Source organism: Bos grunniens, chromosome 20 (assembly GCF_055505025.1).
Source record: "Bos grunniens cultivar Pamir isolate PY7600 chromosome 20, Bosgru_T2T1.0, whole genome shotgun sequence".
NCBI classification, from domain to species: Eukaryota; Metazoa; Chordata; class Mammalia; order Artiodactyla; family Bovidae; genus Bos; species Bos grunniens.
The window spans coordinates 13,041,941-13,065,645 of record NC_141184.1 but is presented as its reverse complement, the minus strand read 5'-3'; the positions used below and the strand labels follow the sequence as shown (position 1 = coordinate 13,065,645).

At 47.6% G+C, this 23,705-nt stretch overlaps 1 protein-coding gene across 12 annotated transcripts in view; it reads right to left on the bottom strand.

The window, feature by feature from the left end:
* Window positions 1–23,705, bottom strand: part of TRIO (trio Rho guanine nucleotide exchange factor) — a 363,061-nt gene that overhangs the window by 172,868 nt on the left and 166,488 nt on the right. For all 12 annotated transcript variants that reach the window (XR_015148618.1, XM_086361236.1, XM_086361240.1 and 9 more), the window contains 2 exons: window positions 17,138–17,368; window positions 4,725–4,847 (listed from right to left, as the gene is read on the bottom strand). Coding sequence is in view for 11 of the 12 variants with exons in the window: in XM_086361236.1 (XP_086217362.1) it covers window positions 4,725–4,847; window positions 17,138–17,368 (354 nt within the window). In the remaining variant the exon portion in view is untranslated. The remainder of the gene's footprint in view (window positions 1–4,724; window positions 4,848–17,137; window positions 17,369–23,705) is intronic.

Genomic DNA, 23,705 nt, shown 5'->3' with positions numbered 1-23,705 from the left:
TCTGCAGGTACTCGGGCGACGGCCATGGCGCTCCGTCAGTGACTCCTTGGGGCTGAGGCTGCACATACACCGAGGTGGACACATGTTTGTGGAGCCAAAAAGGATCAGAGGTTTTCACTCGAAGGTGAGTGGAGGGGATTTACCTAAGTGACTGGTCCAGGTTACGGTCAATTATGACAGAGTGCTGAATGTCCACCGTGGGCCACGGCACATCACGGCAGGCCCTGGGTCGCAGTTTTATCAGCTAGAGATGCAGAAAGCTAGTCGGCCTGCCACACGGCAATGAGGAAGCCGAGGAAAGTCACCCAACAGTCCTTCAAAACCAGCCGGTCTCTAAAAATATGGACCAGAATCAAGTGACACTCACTCGGTCATGCCTGACCCTTTGCGACCCCATGGACTGTAGCCCACCAGGCTCCTCTGTCCATGGGATTTTCCAGGCAAGAATGCTGGAGTGGGTTGCCATTCCCTCCTCCAGGGGATCAAACCTGGGTCTCCTGCATTGCCAGCGGATCCTTTACCATCTGAGCTACCAGGGAAGCCCACAAGGGATGGGAGGGTCGATAAATATTTCATCCCAGAAAGGAAAGAGCTAAGAGAATGAGAAGCTGGAGATGCTGGAAAAAGAGGCCAGAGGTGAGCGGCTGGGTCCCGGCACTGGGGTGAGAGGGGGCACAGGTGGCCAAGTTCAGGGTGGAGAGCTCAGACCCTCCTCTCACTCAGGCGGGTCTGCAAAGTAGAGAGGCCCCCAAGAGGAGAGGTGGATGTCTGACCGTGGCCCCCAGTGCCCGGCAGAATGCCTGGCACATGACCAATGATCAGGTGAAAAACAGAGGGAGGGAAACAGGGCAGATGTCTGTAAAGTGAGCAAAAGGTGCTTACATTTAAGGGATTTGTCTTTTTTTCATGCACTGTTCAGATTTGAGCTTAAGGATTTCCAATTAAAGGCAAAAGCGGGTACTCTTTAGAATCCCAGGAACAAGGTGCCAGAGATGATATGAAAGGCATGAAAATGAGGGAGCAGTGGAGCAGACGAGGCCCTGCCTTTCCCGGAACTGGTGTGAAGGCGGCCCTCTGCCCGGGGTGCTGCTGCTGCGATCCTTTGCTCCCCAAGAGACCCGAGGGCACCAACGTCTCCCACAAAGAAAGCGTCCCACCCTCGCTGCCCCCGAACACCAGTGTTGACAAGCGTTGATGGTCATCTTAGGTCTGAGGAAGTAAGTTCACCATGAAAAGGGCAAAGGTAGCCACAGAAGGGAGCTCCGTAATTAAGAACGAAAGGAACCACAGGAATTGGAAGGAGGGGTCCGTGGGTGCTGGCCGCACAGGAGGGTACTCAGCAGACAGTGCTGGGGTGCACTCGGGAAGGTGCAAAGAAGGGGCTGGGCGTTGGGGTGCACTCGGGAAGGTGCAAAGAAGGGGCTGGGTGGGGAGCCCACAGTCACAGGTGAATAGACTACTTGTTTGCTGTCCCGCCTCTTAGGGTCTTTGGTGCCTGGCATCTTTGCTCAGAGGATCCAAATTTCAAATCCATCCTCAAACCACATGGCTGTGGCAGGAGCTTATCTGATGGAAATGTCAAGGGGAGATTAGAGCACATTTCCCACATTCCTTCAGCTATAAGAGGAAGGCAAAATATTTACCAGCATCCATAAGAAGGAAGCTCACATGTAACGTGAAAAAGGGAAGTCCACAGACCCACTCTGGGGCAGGAAGGCTGCTGAACACACAGCCTTTCCCAACCCGCTTCTAAGATCAAGAAAGCTGACGGCTAGGTTGTCACTTTAACTTTACACATGAAGACTGCCAAGGGGGTAACTTTTAAGAGGCATTTTCACTCAACAGGATTGAAGCGCAGTCTGCTTTCTTATCTCATGACGACCTCTCACATCAGTTCCCTAATAAATCCAGCAAACAAGTGAACCCTCTGCGATGTAAAACCCATGGACACACACAGCTGATTACTCCCGCTTATTTGGGGATTTTGATATGAAATCATCAGATGTACATAGATACTCTTCCTTTTACAATTAAGGCTCTCTTTATTTCTAGTGTTTTTATGCTTTCAATTCGATTTGCTTAATATCAACATTTCTACACCAATTTCCAATGGTTCGTATTTGCCTTGTGGATCTTTCTCTAACGCTTCATACACTTTTGTGGTGTCAGGTGGCAAAGAGTCAGACACGACTTAGCAAACAACAAAATACTTTCAAACTTCCTGGGTACTTAATGTTTTAGGTGTGCCCTTTGGAAACAACACACAGTATGATTTTTTTCTTTTTAAATATACAGACTCTTTTAACAAGTATAATCTATTTTGCATTCAGTGTGATTACTGCTATTTAGGGACAAATTGCTACATCTTGGGCTTCCCAGTGGCACTAGTGGTAAAGAATCTGCCTGCCAATGCAGGAGATACAGGAGACATGGGTTCAATCCTGAGGCTGGGAAGATCCCCTGGAGGAGGACATGGCAACTCACTCCAGTATTCTTGCCTGGAGAATGGCAGAAAGGAGTCTGGCAGGCTACAGTCCACAGGTTCGAAAACAAAAGGACTTGACCGAAGCGACTTAGCACATACACGCGTGCACGCTACGTCTTATTTTGGATTTCTTACGTGATGTCTGTTGTTCTTTCTTTCACTTCCACTAGACCCATTTTCCTGAGTTTTTATTTACCTGGTTTTCCACAGTTCTTTTTTCTTTATACTTATGGAAAGTGGTGCTGTCTATCCTGTCTTTAGTGGTCATTCAACAATGCTACCATGCACACCAGAGTTTACAAATCTAAGGTACACTACCTCCTGCCATACCCCTCAGGATAGCTCTCCACCTTCTGCGTTCAAGGGCTCCAGGGCTTTGCTCCATCTTACTTGCGGGAGGTTTTGCTTTGGTTTGGTTTGATGCATTCATTTCCTGGCTGCGATGGGTCTTCACTGCAGCACGCAGGCTCAGTAGCTGTGGTGCCCTGCAGCATGTGGGATCTTACTTCCCCAACAAAGGACCAAACTTGCATCCCCGGTATTGGAAGGCAGATTCTCAACAACTAGCACCAGGGGAGTCTCTGTTGTTGCTGTTCAGTCACTCAGTTGTGCCCGACTCTGCGACCCCATGGACTGCAGCACGCCAGGCCTCCCTGTCCTTCACCATCTCCCGGAGTTTACTCAAACTCATGTCCATTGAGTCAGTGATGCCATCCAACCATCTCGTCCTCTGTCGTCCCCTTAGTAGAGGGAAGTCTCTACCATCTTGTTTTTAACCTCCCCCAAGTCTGTCATCTTTAGCCTAAATGGCCCATCCTTCGATTTACAAACACATCCACCAATTGCTACGCTCACTGCCAATCTTGGTCCTCTCTTCTTACGTCCTCAGTCGTGTCCGACTCTTTGCGACCCCATGGACTGTGGCCCGCCAGGCTCCTCTGTCCATGGGATTCTCCAAGCAAGAATGATGGAGCAGCTTGCCTTTTCCTTCTCCAGGGGATCTTCTGACCCAGGGATAGAACCCACATCTCCTGCATTGGGAGGTGGATTCTTATCCACTGTGCCACCTGGGAAACCCCTCTTCCTTCTCATACTTCCTTTTTATTCATTTAATTAATTCATTCAACACTGCTGCACCACACCAGCCTTGCTCCATGTGCTAGTGACAGAGACGTGAACACCACCGAGTCCCTGCGCTGGTGGAGTTTATACTGGGGGGGCGGCGGAGGTGGGGGGGTCCCGTTGCTCTGACTAATCCGTGCACTGCAGTTCTTCTATACATGATGGGTAAGCTCTCGAGTCTTGGTCTCTATTTCATCCTCACTGTCAAACTGACATCTACTGGGTGTGGAATTCCAGGTTCAGCGTTCCTCTCCCTCAGGACTCCATCCCGCCGTCTTCCAGAATCTGCAGTTATGGGTGAGCAGTTAGCTTCGAGTCTTTCTCAGGGATGGGACGCTGTCATTTCTCTCTCTGGTGTTGAGACTCTGCCTTTGGTATTCCTCAGGTTTACCATGTGTCTCAGGATGGATTCATCCTACAACTCCTTCTGAAAACAACTTTTACCCCAGCTCGTAGAGCTTCCTACACAGATCATAATCCCTCCCTCTTTAATCCTCTCTCTTTCAAAACAGAAAGCAAAAGGAGAGGCATGTTTGCCAAACAACAGTGAGCTGCAGGAAAGACCTGGGCCAGATACACCACCCCTGACAGGATCACACACACCTGACTTCCCTTTCCTTCCAGCAGCCCCCGCCATGCCTACTCCTCAGGTTAGGGAGTCAACCTCAGAACGGTTAAGAGACTTTTCCAAAGTCACACAGCTGGAGAGGATCATAGTCGACATTCAAACTCCCGGGCTGTGAACGAACCACACCCCTGCCTCCTATTTCTGAAGTACAAGCATTTAAAAGAAAGAGAAGAGGGGAAAGAAACGTTGGCCCATCATTATAGACATTCAAAGACTGCTATTCCCCCATTTACAAACTAGTCAACAGAGACCGGTACAATAAATATGGCAAAAACATCCGAGATATGTTCCTGTTTCAAGACCATCACATTTTACCATAGGATCCACTGTTTGAGTCATCTTTGTGCCCAGACAGAGACAGCTTCACTCTGAAAATCTGGGCATCATCTCAAACACGCCTTGCTGAAGCTAAGTCATCAGAGATGGGGCTGAAACTGTAATTCAAAACCAACCGCAGAGATATTATGGGAGAAAACGGTAAGGTCTTACCTGTGCTACTTCTTCAAAATCCTCATGACGTTTCTGCAAAGCCCTGGCCCGATGGAGCGATTTCCCTACACCTGTGTGTTTGCTCAGAAATGCTTCTCCATGGTTCTCGATCCAGTCCAGCACCTACAATGAAACACAGACGCACATGCCATAAAAACCATGCCAGCCTTGTTCAGGGTGAAGGGCTATCCGTTAAAGATACAGTTCTCTTATCAAAACTCTGTAGGACGCAAGAAACAAAGGAGAAAAAAACTGGAAGCAACCAGACACTAACTTTTTGAGAATTACACCTTCCGTCAGACTTGCCATCACGATTAAGAGTCATCAGCTCTTACTTTAATAAGTGCAAATCTGCTTATGTATACGTTACATGCAATAATGATTCAGTTAAATCTCACCCCAATTTACACATCACCGAACCATCCACACTGCCTGGGTTCTGTGTGGGATCATGGTCATTAAGACACAGAGGAGCACTTTAACATAAGGCTCAATGTTTCAAGACTCAGACAATTCTAGTTTTTAACTACCAAGTTCATGTTTTCCTGTCTCTTCTAAGACTAAAACATATAAATAAAACTCAAGAAAACAAAACACTTAAATGCCTCTGCCCTGGTCTTTGAGGATAATTAATTTCATAAACTAAGCTGTTGTGAAAGCTGAATATTTCATGAACAAAAATACATAAAAGTTCTTGACAGTTGAAATCTGCCACACTGAAGAAAGAGTGAAAGTAAAGCAAGGCAACCCAGTGTTTTAAGGTCATGAATGTAACTGAGCAGTTCACTGGCTTCTGTACTTGAGAAACTGCACACAGGATCAAACGAAACACTTAGACAACATCAAAGACACATTCGTCTCTCTCTGATCCAGAGGGGAGAACCAGCAAAAGAACTCAAGCAGTCATGTCTTTAGCTAGAAACTTTCACGAAGAGATACTATTTAAATACCTGAAGGCACTTGTTCATGTGTTTCGCATGTTGCGAAAGTTCTGACGGTCATCTGGGACTCGGTAATTAGTAACCATGGTAACTAAACACACAGATTCAAAGGATGTTGGACTCAAGGACCGACTGGGGCCGTGTGGCCAGGACAGTGGTCTAGAAGGCACCCTGGAAGAGGGCCAGTCACTCAAGCCTGCAGGTAGGCTGCAGAGTAAAGGCACCTCAGGGCGAGGGCGCAACGCACAGCGTCGGCGACACTGCAGTCAACTCTGCGGAGACAGGTGGGCACTGTTTATCACGGTGATCGTCTCGCGGTGCATGCAAATGTCAGCACCTCAGAGCACACCTGACACTAACCTGAGGCTGCATGCCAACGCACTTCACTCAAAACCTAAATAAAAGTGGCCTGAATTTGAGGTTCTACAAAACCGGTCTCTGGCCCTCTGTCACCTGCACCGTAGACAGATCAGCTGTGCAGACAGCCAGCCAGAAACAGAGGCGGCTGGAAGGGGCCAGAGCCCGCTGTCCAGGGACACCAGGACTCGTCCTCTTCTGCTCCACGCCAGTGACCTTCTGGCCTGACTGAGGGCAGGAACTTGTCTGCCCAGAGCTTAGCAAGCCAGCAGTGCTTATAAAGAAAACAGACTGGGAACCTGAATAAATCTCCAGGGGTCTTCTGTAAAGACCCTTTAGAATGAGTAGATATGTGTGTGTGTGTGTGTGTGTGTGTGTGTAAAGACCCTTGTAGAATGAACAGGGGTGTGTATGTGTGTGTAAAGATCCTTGTAGAACAAGTAGGGGTGTGTGTGTGTGGAGACCCTTGTAGATTAAGTGGGGATGGGTGTGTGTAAAGACCCTTGTAGAATGAGTGGGGGTGGAGGTGTGTGGGTGTGCATGCACGCACACGCCCACGGTCGAGGGTGAGGTGGGGTCTGGACCTGCAGTCTCCCAGCACGTGCTCAGGATGAAGACACACGTTCTCCTTGTTACCACCGTTCACTTCTGCACCTCTTGTCCACACCACACTCTGCCCGTCACCCGGGATCTCAGTCATTCCTACTAGATCCGTCTGTCAGGGCAGCCTCCCAGTCCGCCTGCAAGCTCCCCCTCCCTCCCCTCAATTCTAGTCCCCTGAGCCACAGCCTTCCTGAGCTGTGGCTTCCTGCCTGCTCAGTGGGGACAATAACAGGGCTGTGAGCTGCCAGGCACCTTATACCCCAGCATGCCAAGCACACAGCGCATGAGCCGTCCGCACCCACCAACCTCCACCCGTGGCAGCTTCCATCTCACGTCAGGTTCTTCAGGAGCGCGGGCTATGAACGTTCCATTGCTCTTTAACCAGTGCACTTAGTACATTAGTGTTCTTTCTTGAGACGAGAGACCTTCAGTACCACCATCAGGAAGTAACGCCACCTTCACCGTTGACATCAAGCTGCTGTGTCGTGTACGCGACAGTCTCTTAGCACACATTACCGAACACAGGCTCCCCTCTCACTCCTGACGAAACGTCCAGTGACAACTTCATGATGTCTCCACTTCAAAGATGGATTCAGTGAACAGAATGGGCCTCTGGGCATGAGAACAGCGCCAGGCAGAAGACTAGGACCAACTATTAATATATTAAGCTTGAAAAGAGTCAAGAGATATATAACACCCATGCTACCGTCCACCTGCACAAAGGGCTAGGAGACACTTTTTTAAAACTACAACTATAATATATTCTGTATATTCCTCAATAGTTCTGTAGAAAGAAATACAAGGTTTGGTAAACAGCAAACCTGATGAGTACTGATGACTCAGTACAGACTTTAAGTAAAGGCACAATTTCAAAAAGTAAAAGACAAATGCTATTCCATAGAAAGAGCTGGAGAAAGCAAAACGCAGTCTTTGTTTAAAAAAAAAATACGAATTTGTTTTTCTTAGCCTTCAGAAAGCATCAGTTGGAAAGAAAAGCTATTATGATCCGACCACTCAGGATTACAAATGGGCTACAATTTTTCTAGTGGTTTCTTTTAGACAGAATTATAAATACCAGGTGAAACTATATTTCCAACAAACATGAAAGTAAATCAAAGAAGACTACAAATCCCAAGCACATTTTGAAAACAGTGGCAGGCAATTATAAAATCTAGGACATGACTTAGCAACTGAACAAAAAAGATCATATTCAAAACCAAACTTCCCTACAAGGCCTTTGTTCCTCACAGGTTCCCAGATGGCTGAGGAATCCTGAATGAACGCACCTGCCCAAGGAGCATCTGAAAGACAAGCTTGTAGAACTTTCCATTTAAAATATAAAAATATTTCCAATCAGGAGCTCCATCAAGGCAGGGCAGCCTGCCTCTCCCTCACTCAGCGGTCTGTGGCAGGGGCTGCCATCTCCCTGCCTTGTGACGACCTCCCCCAGAAGAACCACCAGGCCAGAAAAAGGCAGAAGTCAGCCTTTCTTTACAGGCAGAAGAACAAGGCTGGGGAGCTGATGCCTCTTGTTGTTCAGAGGATGTGGGGCAAGCCTATTCCTCTGTACTTCAGTGCCCTTTAATGGCACCGTGACAGTTCCAAGGCTGAGGTCACTCCACAGAGAGCCACCGAGACTTAAGACACAGACAGTGGTCTCAGCATCTAAGTCAAAAGGTCAGCCATGCAAGAAATCTCACAGATTGCTTACCTTCACTCCCTGCTTGTAATGTAATTACAAGGCTGAAAGCAATGATGGCAAATACAGACCTGACCTAATCACAGGGCCCTCCGGCTCTGAATTCTGTGATGTACGTGGCGTGATCCAACCAGTCCATGCTAAAGGAAATCAGTCCTGAATAGTGATTGAAAGGACTGATGCTGAAGCTGAAACTCCAATACTTTGGCCATCTCATGTGAAGAACTGACTCATTTGAAAAGACCCTGATGCTGGGAAAGATTGAAGGCAGGAGGAAAAGGGGACGACAGAGGATGAGATGGTTGGATGGCATCACTGACTCAATGGACATGAGTTTGGGTGGGCTCCGGGAGATGGTGATGGACAGGGAGGCCTGGCGTGCTGCAGTCCATGGGGTCGCAAAGAGTCGGACACGACTGAGCAATTGAACTGAACTGATGTGTGTGGGATAACAATTACAGTCAAATGAAGCATACACAAAACTCAACACGTGTCTGTGGGCTCTTGGGGACTGAGGGGACAAGGAGGAACCTTCTAGTTCCAGCATTCACCAGGGCCTGACAACCAATGGTTCCTGCCATTTCTCTATCCCTCTCCAGCAGAGCCCACAGCTCCCCATTTCTTGCATCGATGTATTTCAAAATTAGAATTAAGCTTCTTCTATAAATACAATTTACTCCTAACCATTTTTTTTAATGGTTTCCAGGACTTCCCTGGGAAGTCTGAGAAGATCCCACATGCCGAGGAGCAGCTAAACTCCTATGTCCCAAACACTGAGCTTGCACTCGAAGCCGGAGAACCACAACTCCGGAGCCCACAGGCCTAGAGCCCGCGAGCTGCACAAGAGAAGCCGCTACAATGAGAAGCTTGAGCACCACGACTAGAAAGCAGCCCCTGTGCGCAATGAAGACCAGCACGGCCAACAGAAACGAACACATGTGAGAAAACGGGTGCCGGAATATTTCAGAGTAGACTGAGCCTAAGGCTCACTTGAAAAAGAAGGTTTTTTTTTTTTTTTTCATTTTTAAAGTATCACAGTCCAGCTACACAGAGCAAACATATGATTCAGAACCAATTGCCCTGTGTTGCAAGAGCTCCTTCTGCCTAACCACCATGAGAGCTTGGGAAGGCAGGAGCCACGCTCCATGCACACCTTCTTGGCCGGAAGGGAGCAGGGCAGAATCAGGGGGAAAAGCCTCAGAAAGAGGCTGGCAGGCTTCTAAGCTTTTCCATTATCCATCCATCCATCTCCTGGAAAAAATACAACTCACTCCTCCTGATATTATCCTAGCTTTAATTACATAAGTACATAAAATTTCTTAAGGACAACAGAGAACATCAGGGAAGGAGTCAGGAAAGAAAGAAGATAGGGAGGTTGTTACTCTCAAAGTTGCGCCTCGGATGTGCTATGCTCAGTCACTCAGTCATGTCCGACTCTTGGCAACCCCTGACTATAGCCCACCAAGCTCCTCTGTCCATGGGGATTCTCCAGGCAAGAATACTCAAGTGGGGTGCCACGCCCTCCTCCAGGGAATCTTCCCCACCCAGGGATCAAACCCAGGTCTCCCGCATTGTAGCTGGATTCTTTACCATCTGAGCCACCAGGGAAGCCCTCACCTTGGGTATTCCCATCAAACTCCAACCAAACCATCACCAAGACGGGCTGACACCTTTAGGAATTTCCCAAACTTTTAAAAATTACTTTTCCCATTCTTAATTTGGAAATCAATCTAAAATAGTCCAAAGTTGTCCAAGAAACATCTTAATATTTCCAGATGTTATCCAGGAAATAGGTCCAGATGTTATACACAGCTTAAGTCTAGCTACTGAACTATAGATATACACACATAACTATAGAAACACACAGACACACGAGTGCACACACAGTTATCCCTGGGCACTTTCCCCTGAGGGCGAGGGTCCCCAGCCTCCAGGATCTAATGCCTGATGATCTGAGGGGAAGCTGATGTATAATAAAGAAAAAAAGGTGCATAACAAACATAATGTGCTTGAATCATCCCAAAACTGTCCCCTGACCCTGGTCCGTGGAGAGTGTCTTCCATGGAACCGGTGCCTGGTGCCAAAAAGGCTGAGGACTGCTGCCTTGGGGGACCCTGGTGATGTGGCTGGCACCCCAAGTAGGGAGACCAAGCTGCCTGGGGCTTGCCCTGGGCTCTGTCTTCTCCTTGTCCTCCAGACTCCTAAGTCTCCTGGGTTCCCACGCCTCCTCCCACTGGCTCACAGCTCCACACCCTGCCTTCCTTATCACATCCCCTGCAGGCAAGAGATCCGTCTCTTCTCCCACCTTTCTTAACCCCACGGTTGAACTGTCTGCTCCTTCCAAGCTGCGGTTACTAAGCTGACTGATGGTCAAGTCTCTTCTCCAGTCCTGTGACAAAAGACACTGAAAGCTCGCTCCAAAGCCCCCAGAAAGATCAGCAGTCAGCCTCGGTCTGCTCCCGACAGGTTCCCAATCCCTAAGCAAACATTCGCTCCAGGACTCCCTAACTCTACCTGAGAAACTCTCCAGGAAAGATGGGCATCGCCTAACCATTCTTATCAGGAGACGCAATCAGATCTGTGACTGTGGGAATGTAAACAGAAGAGGATATTAAACCTCAAGGTTCCGTAATGATCCTGATGAGAAAACCCATTGTTCTGACTTCAATTAACAAGCACAGGACAGGTGAGGTGCAGGGACCATCCCTGAAGAGCCAGGCCCCGTGTGGGTGGAACCCCCGGGGTCAGGCATCACCAAGGGATGTCAAAAACCTAGCTGGCAAAAGTCTAGCAGCCCAGGACCCAAGGTGGAACCGCGGCTTGCTTCTCTATGGACCTGAAACCCATTTCTTTGTGTTCAAGGGGCCGAAATCTTTAATATTTTAAGGATCTCACACACTGGCAACGTTCCCAGGCAAGGAAATGATCCCTCCCTTCTCCGGTCACCCCTAACTCCCCAACATTAACCATGAAGGTTCCTTCACAAACATCTCCCAGTTAGACGACAACTCCATGGAGGGCCAATTCTTCCCCATTCTAGGGTAAACACAGAGACCTTAACCCCAGATAGTCTTCAATTAGCAAAATCGGGGAATTTCTTCCATTTCTTCATCTACTCACTCATTCATTCAACAAATACTGAGTATCTATTATCCCAGACACTTGGTAAAAACACCAGAGAATAAGACACAGCCCACTGTGCCCTGGACCTTCATCCCCGTCCTCCAAGACCCCCTGACTTGCATGTTGGTCCATGATGGGGACCCAGCCTATCTCCCCGCCTGGAATCTTGCTCTCACACTGCACTCGTCATCCTACAACCAGAGCCATCATTCCAGGATGAGTGCATCCCGTCCTCTCAGTTCAGTTCAGTTGCTCAGTCGTGTCCGACTCTGCAACCCCATGGACTGCAACACGCCAGGTTTTCCTGTCCATCATCAACTCCCGGAGCTTGTTCAAACTCATGTCCATTGAGCTAGTGATGCCATCCAACCATCTCATCCTCTGTCATCCCCTTTTCCTTCTGCCTTCAATCCTTCCCAGCATCAGGGTCTTTTCCAATGAGTCAGTTCTTCACATGAGGTGGCCAAAGTATTGGAGTTTCAGCCTCAGCATCAGTCCTTTCAATGAACACCCAGGACTGATCTCCTTTAGGATGGACTGGTTGGATCTCCTTGCAGTCTGAGGGACTCTCAAGAGTCTTCTCCAACACCACAGTTCAAAAGCATCAATTCTTCGGCACTCAGCTTTCTTTATGGTCCAATTCTCACATCCATACATGACTATTGGAAAAACCATAGCTTTGACTAGATGGACCTTTGTTGGCAAAGTAATATCTCTGCTTTTTAATATGCTGGTTAGGTTGGTTATAGCTTTTCTTCCAAGGAGCAAGCATCTTCTAATTTCATGGCTGCAGTTACCATCTGCAGTGATTTTAGAGCCCCCCAAAATAAAGTCTCTCACTGTTTCCATTGTTTCCCCATCTATTTGCCATGAAGTGATGGGACTGGACGCCATGATCTTAGTTTTTTGAATGCTGAGTTTTAAGCCTACCCATTCTTTGCCAATCAAGTCAAAACCCACAGCCTGTGAGTTTGACCTCGATGTGGTGAAACAGGGAAGCGCTAACCCTCTGCAGGCTGGCCGAGAGCACTAAAGAAGACAGAAACATTCCGGGCGCTCAGGTTCACCAAACCGTCCCCTCAGTGTGTCCCGAAGCTCACAGAAACAACTCCAGAGCCTTAGGCGTGGGGGTCACCATTCCAGTCCTGCCCCCACCTGGCTCTCCAGACAGACTCTGCCATTTCATCTCTCCTCTATCCCCCAGTTCCTGTCGCCCAATCCTCAACCGCCTGACTTTCCACCTACCCATCCAAGACCAGCTCAAACCGCGCATCTCCCAGGAAGATCTTCCTGGCACATGGCAAATTTGCACTTACATCGTGATATACAGGAGCCATCATCTTGATTACACGCTGTACCCCTGATGTTTGAGGGTTCGGACAAAGCTCCTTGGAACCCCTATATCCGCTTAAGTCCTTATGGCACAGAGATGGCCCCTTGGATGGCACGTGCACGGCAGGTAGATGACCCCCGTGAGGGTGCCTAGTTTTATTTACTCCCTCATCTGGGGAGCAACTTAATGGGCAAGATCAAGTTCATGCCTTGGCAAAATCATACCCTACAACAGGCAAAGACAGAGGCACTAACTCTGAGCATGTTATGGGCTAATTCACTGGACTATTAAACCATCCACTCTCACCAGGCAGGTCAAAATTGACCTAGTCAACATGTTTATCTCTCAGAATATCACACATTTAATTTTAGGTTATTTATTAAAAAAAAAAAAGAATGAAGCATGGACAAGACAAATCTAGAGTGGACTAGATCTGCTTGACCATTTTTCCTCCCGAGTATTAGCTAGTAGTTCAACACCCACCTGGAGAAGAGTTTTTCCAAGAGATAACTCGGCGAGGGTGACGCTCACACACCTGAAAGGGCTGCGGTGGGCAAGAGAGGAGGACCCACAGGCTTTTGTAGGAGAGGATCTCCCTGTCAGAGGGGCTTTTTTGGGGGGAGTCAGCCTACTTCAGGAAAGCGGGTTTCTGGGGCCCATTCACCTCACACAACATGTTGAAGCCACTAAATCCACCAAGCCGAGAGGCAGGCAGACCACACCAGTGAGTGGGAGAATGGGTTTGATGGCATGCCGCTATGGCCTGCTTCCAACACTCCCGCCCCACGTGGAGCACAGCAACGATGCGGTGTGTTGTTGTAGTAAACTGAAGCTGGTCCTAAACTGAAAAACACTGCCAGGCAGTCACACAAGTCTTCGTTCATTCATTCATTCATTCAACCAAACATCCACTGAGGGCTGCCCTGAGAGTGAACCAAGGGCTAAAGGAACAAGCGTGCTACGTGACCACGAAGAAATACGACATGTGTCTTGCGAAGTTACTTCAGTCACGTCCAACTCTCTGCAACCAGCAAGGCCCCTCTGCCCATGAGATTCTCCAGGCAACAATACTGGAGAGGGTTGCCATTTCCTCCTCCAGAGGGTATTTCCCACCCAGGGACTGAACCCACGTCTCCTAAGTCTCTTGCACTGGCAGGCGGGTTCTTACCAGCAGCACCAACTGGGAATGATAAATGGTATTTGTTTCATTTTTAAGCTAACGGTGACCAAGGTTAATACTGTCTAGAAGGTAGGACGTGTGTTTGGGGAAGTCTTCAGCAAGCCTTCCAGCCGCCTGCCCCACCCCTATCCTTTGATTTGGACCCAGGGTCAGTGCTCTGGGACAGCACTTCAAGCGCTCCCACCCCACAGCGCCTGACTCCCACCCCAAACACTGTCCGCAAAGAAATTAGGAAATTGCCTTTGCTTGTTATAAAAACAAACACACAAAAGAAAACTAACCACTAAACCAAAATTACGTGTGTTTTAAAAATCAAATGCCATACCCCCAAGCCTTCCCTTCCTCGGGGGCACTGTTAATGGTCTCACATCTTTTCTTGCAAGAAATCTTTCACAGACGGGGTTACGTTCTCCTGGGAGGGCTGTCTTCACAAGCACATCTTCATTCTCACCGCTCGTGTGGAAGCTCTTTTTCTTCTTCCTCAGTATTTACAGACGCCGCCTCCCGACCCAAAGCAAGCCGACAAACCACACGTGGGTTGGCTAATTGGCTTATTATGTTTCTGTGGACTTTGACTGCTTCGGTCTTTACAAGTGTATCTTCTGCTGACGGCATCTTTCTAAAGCTCCACTATTTTCTTCGCTTATCCTCAGCTTACCTTTCCTGGCCCATGCTCAAGACAGCAGAATTTTTCCCTGTGTGTGATTAACTTCTCGAGTTTCAGAAACACATTTTCAGTTCTGACATCCTATAGAATCCTCTGCGGGCAGCTGCCTGCTCTGCTTCATGCTATCAACTTGGTTCCCTGCCTCGCAAGCCAAACCGACAGAGCAATTTCCTGTTTGCATAACGAGTCCAAACCATTCCTGATCGTTTAATCGACAAAACGCTTCCCTTCAAGAGCAATTATTATTTCTACGGAATGCTCACAGAGCTGTGGACTGCAAAACACCTTCTCCTGCCCACATCCAACCCTGTCTGGTTCCTGAGAAAAAACATGGCCGGCTTAATGAACTGGTTTTGCAATTATCACAATTATCTTTCTACCTAGAAAAATTAATGTTGGCTGTTTTCAAATTCAAGCACAGCTAGAGCTTGGCACCAAGCTAGGTGGTCAGACTCGTCAGCCTGTTCCCCAAAGCTTCCTTTTCTGGAGAGAGAGTGGCCTAGGAGCTTATTCCTAACCGACTGGACACCCCAAGGAGCTCTGAGAGCTGGAGAAGGCGGAGGACAGCTGCTGCTCCCGTCATGGGTCCAGAGTGCGTGCTGGCCCGTGGATACACAGTGAACACCTGATCCAAGGGATATGGACGCAGGTGACGAAATCCTTTAATAATTAGAGTGGCACTGTTAATACTGCACAGTCTGTGACACTTCGGGGACAATTAAGAGAAACTAGTAATGGTGCTTTCAACCTCACAACTTCAGTTCTCATGGTAATGCCAAGACCATGACTCCTGCATCTTCCTTCCCTGCCGCTCACCTTCTATGACTAAAACAACACTGCAAAGAAGCATGTACTGCATCCGTATGATGATTCCTGACGCACTTTGAACACGCACACTGCAGAGAACTCAAAAACCATCAGCAGAATCAAAGCAAACTATGCACAAATTAAAAAACATAGATGCTTCACTGGTGCCTCAGCAGTAAACAACCCACCTGCCAATGCAGGAGACCCGGGTTGGACCCCTGATCCGGGAAGATCCCACATGCTGTGGAGCAACTAAGCCCGTGGGCTGCAACTATTGAACCTGTGCTCTAGAGCCCAGGAGCTGCAGTGACTGAGCCCACGTGCCCCAGGGCCTGTGCTCTGCCACAAGAGAAGTCACGGCAGCGAAGAGCACCGTCCCTAGAGAGCAGACCCCGCTCCCTGCAACTAGAGAAAGCCCGCACAGCAGTGAAGACCCAGTGGAGCCAGAAATAGATAAATAAATACAATTATTAGATATATATATACACAGAGAGAAATTAAAAGGATCTGGAACTCAGCAGACTCCCACTAAGAGCAGAAGGGTGGTCAGTGTGTGTGGAGGACTCACGTGCACTCCCACACATCAGCCCTGACAGTGGACGCCGCTCACCTTCAGGTGGCCCTCGGGGGACTGCAGACTGAGCCACTCTCCGGGTCCGGGGGAGGCTCTGTCCCCAACCCATCACTGCGGCCTCAAGGCACCTCCCTGGATGCCACGGGTTTCCCTGCACACCCAGAATTCCTCATCACGAGTGACACCTCATCTACACCCTTGCCTTCCCCTCTGTTTTAGGGCAAAGACATGACTTTTATCTCCTTATTAAAGCTATATCATATAAGCCCCCCCGCCCCCAGCTTTAATCCTCAAGACCCTGGTAGCAGGACAATCTTCTTTATTTCATAGGGAATACACAGTACCAGGACGGGGCTTACTCTTACATTCAACAACAAAGGTGTCCACTGTTTAGAAACGGATGGTCTTTTGTAAAAGCCCATTTTACGTTAATTAGACAACTATTTATGAAGCCCTCCTGAGCCCCTGAGATGGCAGTTCCTGACAAGTGGGGAGAAAAACACAAGTGGCTTACAATTAAGTAATCTGAGTGGAGACAGACCTAAAACTGCCCCAGCACCGTGCACAAGCACCCGGGGCACTGTTCTCCAAATAAACGTAACTGAGGATGACCTGCTGCGAGACGGAAACCAGGGGGCTCCGGGGTAGATCCTGCCTCGTCTCCTGTGTTCCAGGCACATGAGCTCGGGCGTGAGCAGCCTGAACACGTGTGCTCAAGAGCGCAGCTCTCACGCACGGTGAGACAGAAGCTGCACACGTGTGTGTGTATGCGCGTGCGCACACATTTGTGTGTGTAAGCTGTGTGTGTGTGTGCATGTGTGTGTATTCTCTCCCCCATCCGGCCTATCGCACTTTCTTGAGCACAGACGGGTCTCCTCTAGGACACCCGCACCTATACTCTCACCAAGCACAAATCGCTCCCAGGAGGAGGGGCACCACCACACAGACCCCTGTGAGGACCCCCGCACCCACACGTGGGGGGCCCCCCAAGCACCAGGTGCCCCCATGAGGGGGCCCCCACTCACCTGCCCACGCCGCCGCCTCCCCCGCCCTCCCCCCGCTATTAGGACACCCGTACCCCCAGGCTCGCCCAGCACCAGGTGCCCCCACGAGGAGACCCCCCGCTCACCTGCTGGACGTCCTGCTGGAAGACGCACAGCTGCAGCCGCTGGTGGAGCCGCACCTTGCGGTGCTGCCAGATGTTCTCCAGCTGCCGCTGGTGGTGCAGCACCTCATGGATGACGTCCAGGACGTGGTGCACGGCCTTCGAGTAGTTGGCCGAGGCCGTGAGCGAGTCGGAGCTGCCGGGCGTCAGGGGCCGCTGGAGCTTGTCGAGCAGGGACTTCCCGTCCTGGCTCACCTGCCGGCGGGACACACGAGCTATTATAAGCAAGCAACTGCTCCAGAAGTGCAGCTCTGCCCAGGCCATGCTGCGGAGCCTGCCCTCCAGAGCACGGCAGGCCTGCACAGACACACGCTCACCTATACACACCCACATACACACACCCACACCCAAATGTAAATCAGAGTTTCACTCAAAAGCACATTTTATAAAGACTAGAATAAACTTTAGAACAAACCCATCAGTTATTCAATGACGTCACAAAACCAAATGTGGCAAATCACAGAGTTAAAATGAAAGGACTTTTAATTTTCACAAAACACTGTAGTAGATGCTAGTCTTAATAAGCATGGTATTCTGCCTGGTGGCTCAGATGGTAAAGAATTTGCCTGCAATGGGAGAGACCCAGGTTTGATCCCTGGGTTGGGAAGATCGCCTGAAGAAGGGAATGGCAACCCACTCCAGTATTCCTGCCTGAAGAATTCCATGGACAGAGTAGTCTGTCAAGCTACAGTTTACGGGGTCCCAGAGCCTGATACGACTAAATGACTAACACACACAAACATTCTGCCTTAAAGGACATATGCATGCGTGTTAGGTCACTTCAGTCATGTCCAACCCTTTGCAACCCCATGGACTTTAGCCCACCAGGTTCCTCTACTGGAGTCGGTTGCCATGTCCCCCTGCAGCGGATCCTCCCGGCCCTGGGACTGAGCCCACGTTTCTTGCATCTCCTGCACTGTACACAGTTTCTTTACTGCTAGCGCCACCGGGAAACCCCAAATGACATACGGGCTGATACACAATTTCACTGCTGGACTATCTGCAAATTGAAATTTAAAAGTAATACTTATCTTGTGTTATATTAGAGAGAACACAACAATTACAATGGAGCAAAATGTTAAAGCTGAATCTTGAAATCTAAGGGGGAATAAAAAAAGACTAATCTAGCACCAGGCAATAAATACGTACTTACACTTTGTGACATAGTTGGATAGCAATTTTACTTCACAAAAGAAAAAGAAAACTAAAGTGCCATTTTAATTTAGTTCACTAACTTAAAAGAAGTAATTTTAATTAAATGGCCATCATTTTTAAAGGAGATTTCAGCGCTCTAATTTAACAGTGAACTATCCAAGTACAGTTAAATGAAAGCCATCAGACTAACCAAAAAAAATTAAGGAAAGGTGTGGGTGGAATACAGAAAGAAAAGCATTATATATTTTTAAACTTAGGAATGATTATGCCAGCTGTGGTAGAAACAGCACGATCAGACTGGACAGAAGGATGTGATGCACATAAAGTATGCGTGATTCGGGCGCTTCTTAAGCCCATCCTCACGACCGGGACCTTTGTGCTCAGATTCTTCAGAAGGTCTCCTTGGGTATCCATGAAAACGAGGAACAAAAGAGAGCCTTGCTAACAGACACAAAAAGGGTTTAGGGGCAAAGTCTTACCACAGAGGAGACGGGGACAGTGGGTGAGTGGGACCAGCCAAAGGAAGCCGAGACCTGGGGGCAAGCGAGAGACCTGGGGAATTTTCTAATCTCTTCCTTTAATCCTTTTACAACTGAAATCGTGCTGGAACGTGACATGTTTGTTTTCTAATAACCGAACCTGAGACCTCTACTGGAAGCTCTGACTCTTCCTTAGGAAGGCTGGTGCTATCAGACTTCGCAGATTAAAACTGACCTCGTACATCAAGTTAGCAAAACGGAAGCAGAAACAAAGCAAGCTGACATAACCAAAGGGAATGGGGGAAAAAGACACAACTAAACGACTGCACTGTGTCAGGCACGTGTACAAACAAAAGCAGGGGAAAGGCAAGTCTTCCGAAGAAGGGAGCTGCCCCGGGAGCCACGGACACCTGTGCGGGCACTTCTGATACAATGATTTGCGGGGAGGGCATGATGACTACTTTGGGGGAGAGGATTTATTGTGACGGATTCAGAGAAGCAGTCTATTACCGCTGAATCAAACACCACCTTGCTTTTTATACGGGCTGGCCAAAAAGTTCATTTGGGGAAACCTGCATGAACTTTATGGCCAACCCAATAATCTGAGTTAGGCTCGGACATATAAATGAGGAGTTTTTTTCCTTTTCTTTTTTCCACCTGCTCTTAACACACACTGGCTTTTCTAGGAATGCAGTTACCATGCTAATCAAAGGAAGGCATGCTTGATTTTCTTTGAAGCTCTACAGGAGTTGCACTTTATTAATAAAATACCAGTACGATAATACCGTTCTCAGTACTTGAGTCACAAATATAACACACATCCAGTCTGCATCTGTAGCAGCCATATTGACAAAGGTTTTAAATACATGGCCAGCACCTGAATACCCAATTATCTTCTATTTGCATGTATTCAGGCATGTGTAGACTGAAACACATTTTATCATAAATTACCTTTTCTTTTGTCTCTATATTGTAGCACATATGTAATTTATAAAGACAATTTTTTTCTGAAAATAGATTATTACCCATACATTTTATTTCAGCAGGTATCATAAAATTCCAGTCAAACAATGGGAGTGCAGCATTTCTTAGGACTGAGGACCAATACTCCAAGTTACACATTTCACATCTTTACAGAACCTAGAAAGAATTGCTTACAAATATTCCCCTGCCTTTTACTCCTTATAAAACACGTAAGTCAGGAAACGCTCACCAGAGCATGTGACTTGGTAAACATATCGTAAGGCTACAGATGAGAAGGTGTGGGGCAGACGCTGACAGCTGCCTCCCAAAGTCCACTAGCTTCTCCCTCACAGCCAAACCCCACAGTCAGGAACAGCAATACCCCAGCTCTAAAGCTGCACTTCCTAGACTCGCTTTTAAATAGGAGTGGCCAACATGTGGTAATTAAAACCGTTGAATGGGGCTTCCAAGAAAGCTGTCTAGGAGGTTGAGTATGCTCATTCCCCCTTGAGTATTTCTCTTCCCTGCTCCCAAGAACTTGGTGGAGATGGCTGGTGCTTCAGCAGCTACTGCTGACCTTGAGGCAACCTTAAGGATAGTAGCCCACCTGCTAAAAGAGGCAAAGCAAAAAGACAAAAGGATCCACAGATCCTCTTACTAAGAGACCTACCACACCAGCCCTGGAACGCAAGCCCTGGGACTTCCCCACTGGCAAAAAGTCAACCTCTACCTTAAGCCACTGTTCCAATCTTAAACCACAATACAGAATGACCAACGGGTTCCCAGCTCTTACCATGTTTCCAAAGGCATCCATGCAACACCACTAATATCTACCACTGAGAATAAATGATGCGAGGAAGAATATTCCATCTAATCTTTCTTGATATCTGTGCAACTGTTTGACAGAGCTCAAGAGCAGGAATCATTACTGGGTTAGAACAACATGCCTGCTCAGGCTGGAGGGGCAGCAGGAAATGACTGAGTACGTGAGCATATAATCGCACCTTAACATAAGGGGACGCATCCAGCAAAGCTCTTTCTCCTGGGAGCTGTAAGCAGAGATTAAACTGTCTCTGTCGGTGCTACTGCTATACTGTCACTGGGGTAGAGAGTATGCCAGCAGAAGTGGCCAGAAAAATTCCAGGCAGGAGAATATCTGCTGTATCGAAACTGGACCCCGTGGAACTTGAAGTGCGTGCTCCCATGTAGCATCTCTCCAATAAAACTTTCAGAAAGAACCTGACTTCATTTCAGTGTGTTGTTCACAGATGTGTCAATTTAAAAGGTGTTATTTAAGCACATGAAAGATATCATGGAACATTTTAGTAACTTCTGGCAAAATGTCTTTGTCTTTTTTAAGTACAGAAGAACTATATGGGGAAAATGTTAGAATTTTATAAAGGAGACTGTTCTACTGTACAGAAACAAAAGATTTTTAAATGGTACAGAATAACCAGCAGAAAACAAATTTTTAAATTTAACTCATTTCATATTTTTAATAAAATAAAAAATTGAAAATAGCAGCCAAATTATTCACATATAATGTAAGTACTACAACAATTAGCATATATGAGTTTATGGACTATGATACAGTTCTGAATTTTTAAACTATAGAACCAGGTGAATTAATTTATTTAAGTTGTATGTTTTGTCTAAAAATGTGTTGTCAGCTTTCAGGCAGTCAAACCTTGTCCCACAAAGGGACAATATCTGTAAAAGATGAAAATCAACATTTACTACCAAAAAGCAGGGCTTAACCTGCTATAATTTTTCAAAAGATCAAGCTGGCTCATTTTTTCACATTCTGCTCTTTGTTTTTCTTGGAATATAGTACTTGGTGACGTGAAGGGCAGTGGAAGTTACATTTTACAAAAAGTAACATTTTATAAATACACAAACTAATACACTCTAATACCTAAATGAGTTAGGAAAAATGCAAGTGCTAAATAAAGCAAAAAAGGAGTTGAAGGTTAAAATTTTACCATATCATGGGTATGTTTGTCCTTAACATTTAAGAGGAAACTTAACTTTTTAAAATCAAGAACAATGGTCTGGTTCTTGATTATTTACTTTTAATCAAAACTGCACGTAAGATCTGTAACTTGGGTTCCTGTGCACCACCCTCCGAAAAGCTCCGCCAAACCTCAGAGGCTTGCCTATTCTTATTCTAGTACATGGGTCTCTACACTTCTCACTAAATCTGACTAGAGCTCAGCGTCACCAGCAGGAGTCCCCTTCACTCGCATGCAGACTGCTGCTCTGATCTAAAGAAAGCGATCAGTACCTGGAGATCACTGCTGGTGGCTCCAAAACCCGACAAACCAAGAGCCAAGTATGACCTGTGACAGGGCAGTGAGGCCTGAGCGTGGCGCCGTGTCAGGTCCCCAAGTGCTAGGACAGAGTTTCCACGATGTGACCAAAGTGCGCAGAACACACAAGCTGCGTATACTTGGCAGGTTGTAGAGAAACAGTGATTCGTCTTCAAAACTTTTATGCATCGACTCAAACCAGCATCATCTACGGCACTTCCTTCACAGGGTGTGGCTCACCAACAGGGCACAGCCCTCCACGATGAGCCTGGAGGGTCTCCCAGCCCCACGGCCCTCTCCAGCACGCATGGCCTTATCCTCAAATCATTACAACATCACAACATTACTGCCCCACAACATGCTCATCCAAGACAAATTTTTAACTGGGGAGTTTACACTGGAGAAACCTTACAGACACCCAGCTCACCAGGCGGTCAAGGTTAGCACCGTTGGTTGCAGGAGGGCTTGGTATCCTGTGCCCCTGGTTTGACGCTCGGCTCAGTCAGCCCACACGGGCGAGGGGTTGAGGGTCATGCTACAGAAAGAAAGGCCTGGAATCTCTGACTGTCAAAGACACGAGACAGCGAAAGACTAAGGAATGTTTCAGTGTGAAGATAAGCCCACTGCATGCTTCTGGGGCTGGAAAGAGAGAGACGTGGCTGGGACGGAGGAGACGCAGATGGTCCGCGGGACGGATAGCTGTTCACATCGGTGGTGATATGGTATCAGGCTGGAGATGGGTCGGGGGCAGGGGGCACAGACAGAGCATAACACTGGGCAATCTGGTCAAGGCGAGGGGGGAGCTCTCTGCTCTAACACTTTTCTACAGCCTGAAACTATTTCAGATTTAAAAGAATTTAAAGGCAAAAAGAAAAAAGAAATCCCTATTTTGAAAGTCTTCTCTGCCCATCCAGTTCCAATCACCATCGCCTTGAATTTACAGCTCAGCTTCAAACATGTTTTAGGCTAAAAATTGTGGTATGATACAGCTTGGGAAGCTGTTTACTTGCCATCAGATTATTTTAAACTTTAGTGCCAATTTAAGATCTAATGAAACTGCATCATAGGTAAATCGAAGTTCCCATGTCAAGATGACCCTTTTTTTAGAAGGAAGAGGAAACAGTAAGAGAATTCTGTGCTTTGCCAGAAGTGCCAAGGGCCACAGGCAGGCTGCCTAGCCAGCAGGCTGGAGGATGAGACTGGTCAGGTCAGGCCAGGCCAAGCTAAGTTCCTGTAGGCCAAGACTGCAGCCCAGTCCTGCCAACCACCTGGTGTGAGAACTGTTCAATCCCATGGTAATCTGGAAGCTACCACTGCAACCAAAGCAGCTCCCAAGAAAATCAGTAGTAAGCACAATTTTCTGTGTTACAGGTCAAAATTAGATGTCACCATGGAGACGGTACACTGGGAGAAAGAACTTTACCTTTTTGGAACTCACACTTTCCTCATCAATCAATGTGATTAAAAAATTACAGATTTATTCAATTTTCACTTTTACTCTTAAAAAAGCTATCACTTATTTATACAGTTCCTAATAAACCTGGTGGCTCAGAGGTTAAAGCTTCTGCCTGCAATGCGGGAGACCTGGGTTCGATCCCTGGGTTGGGAAGATCCCCTGGAGAAGGC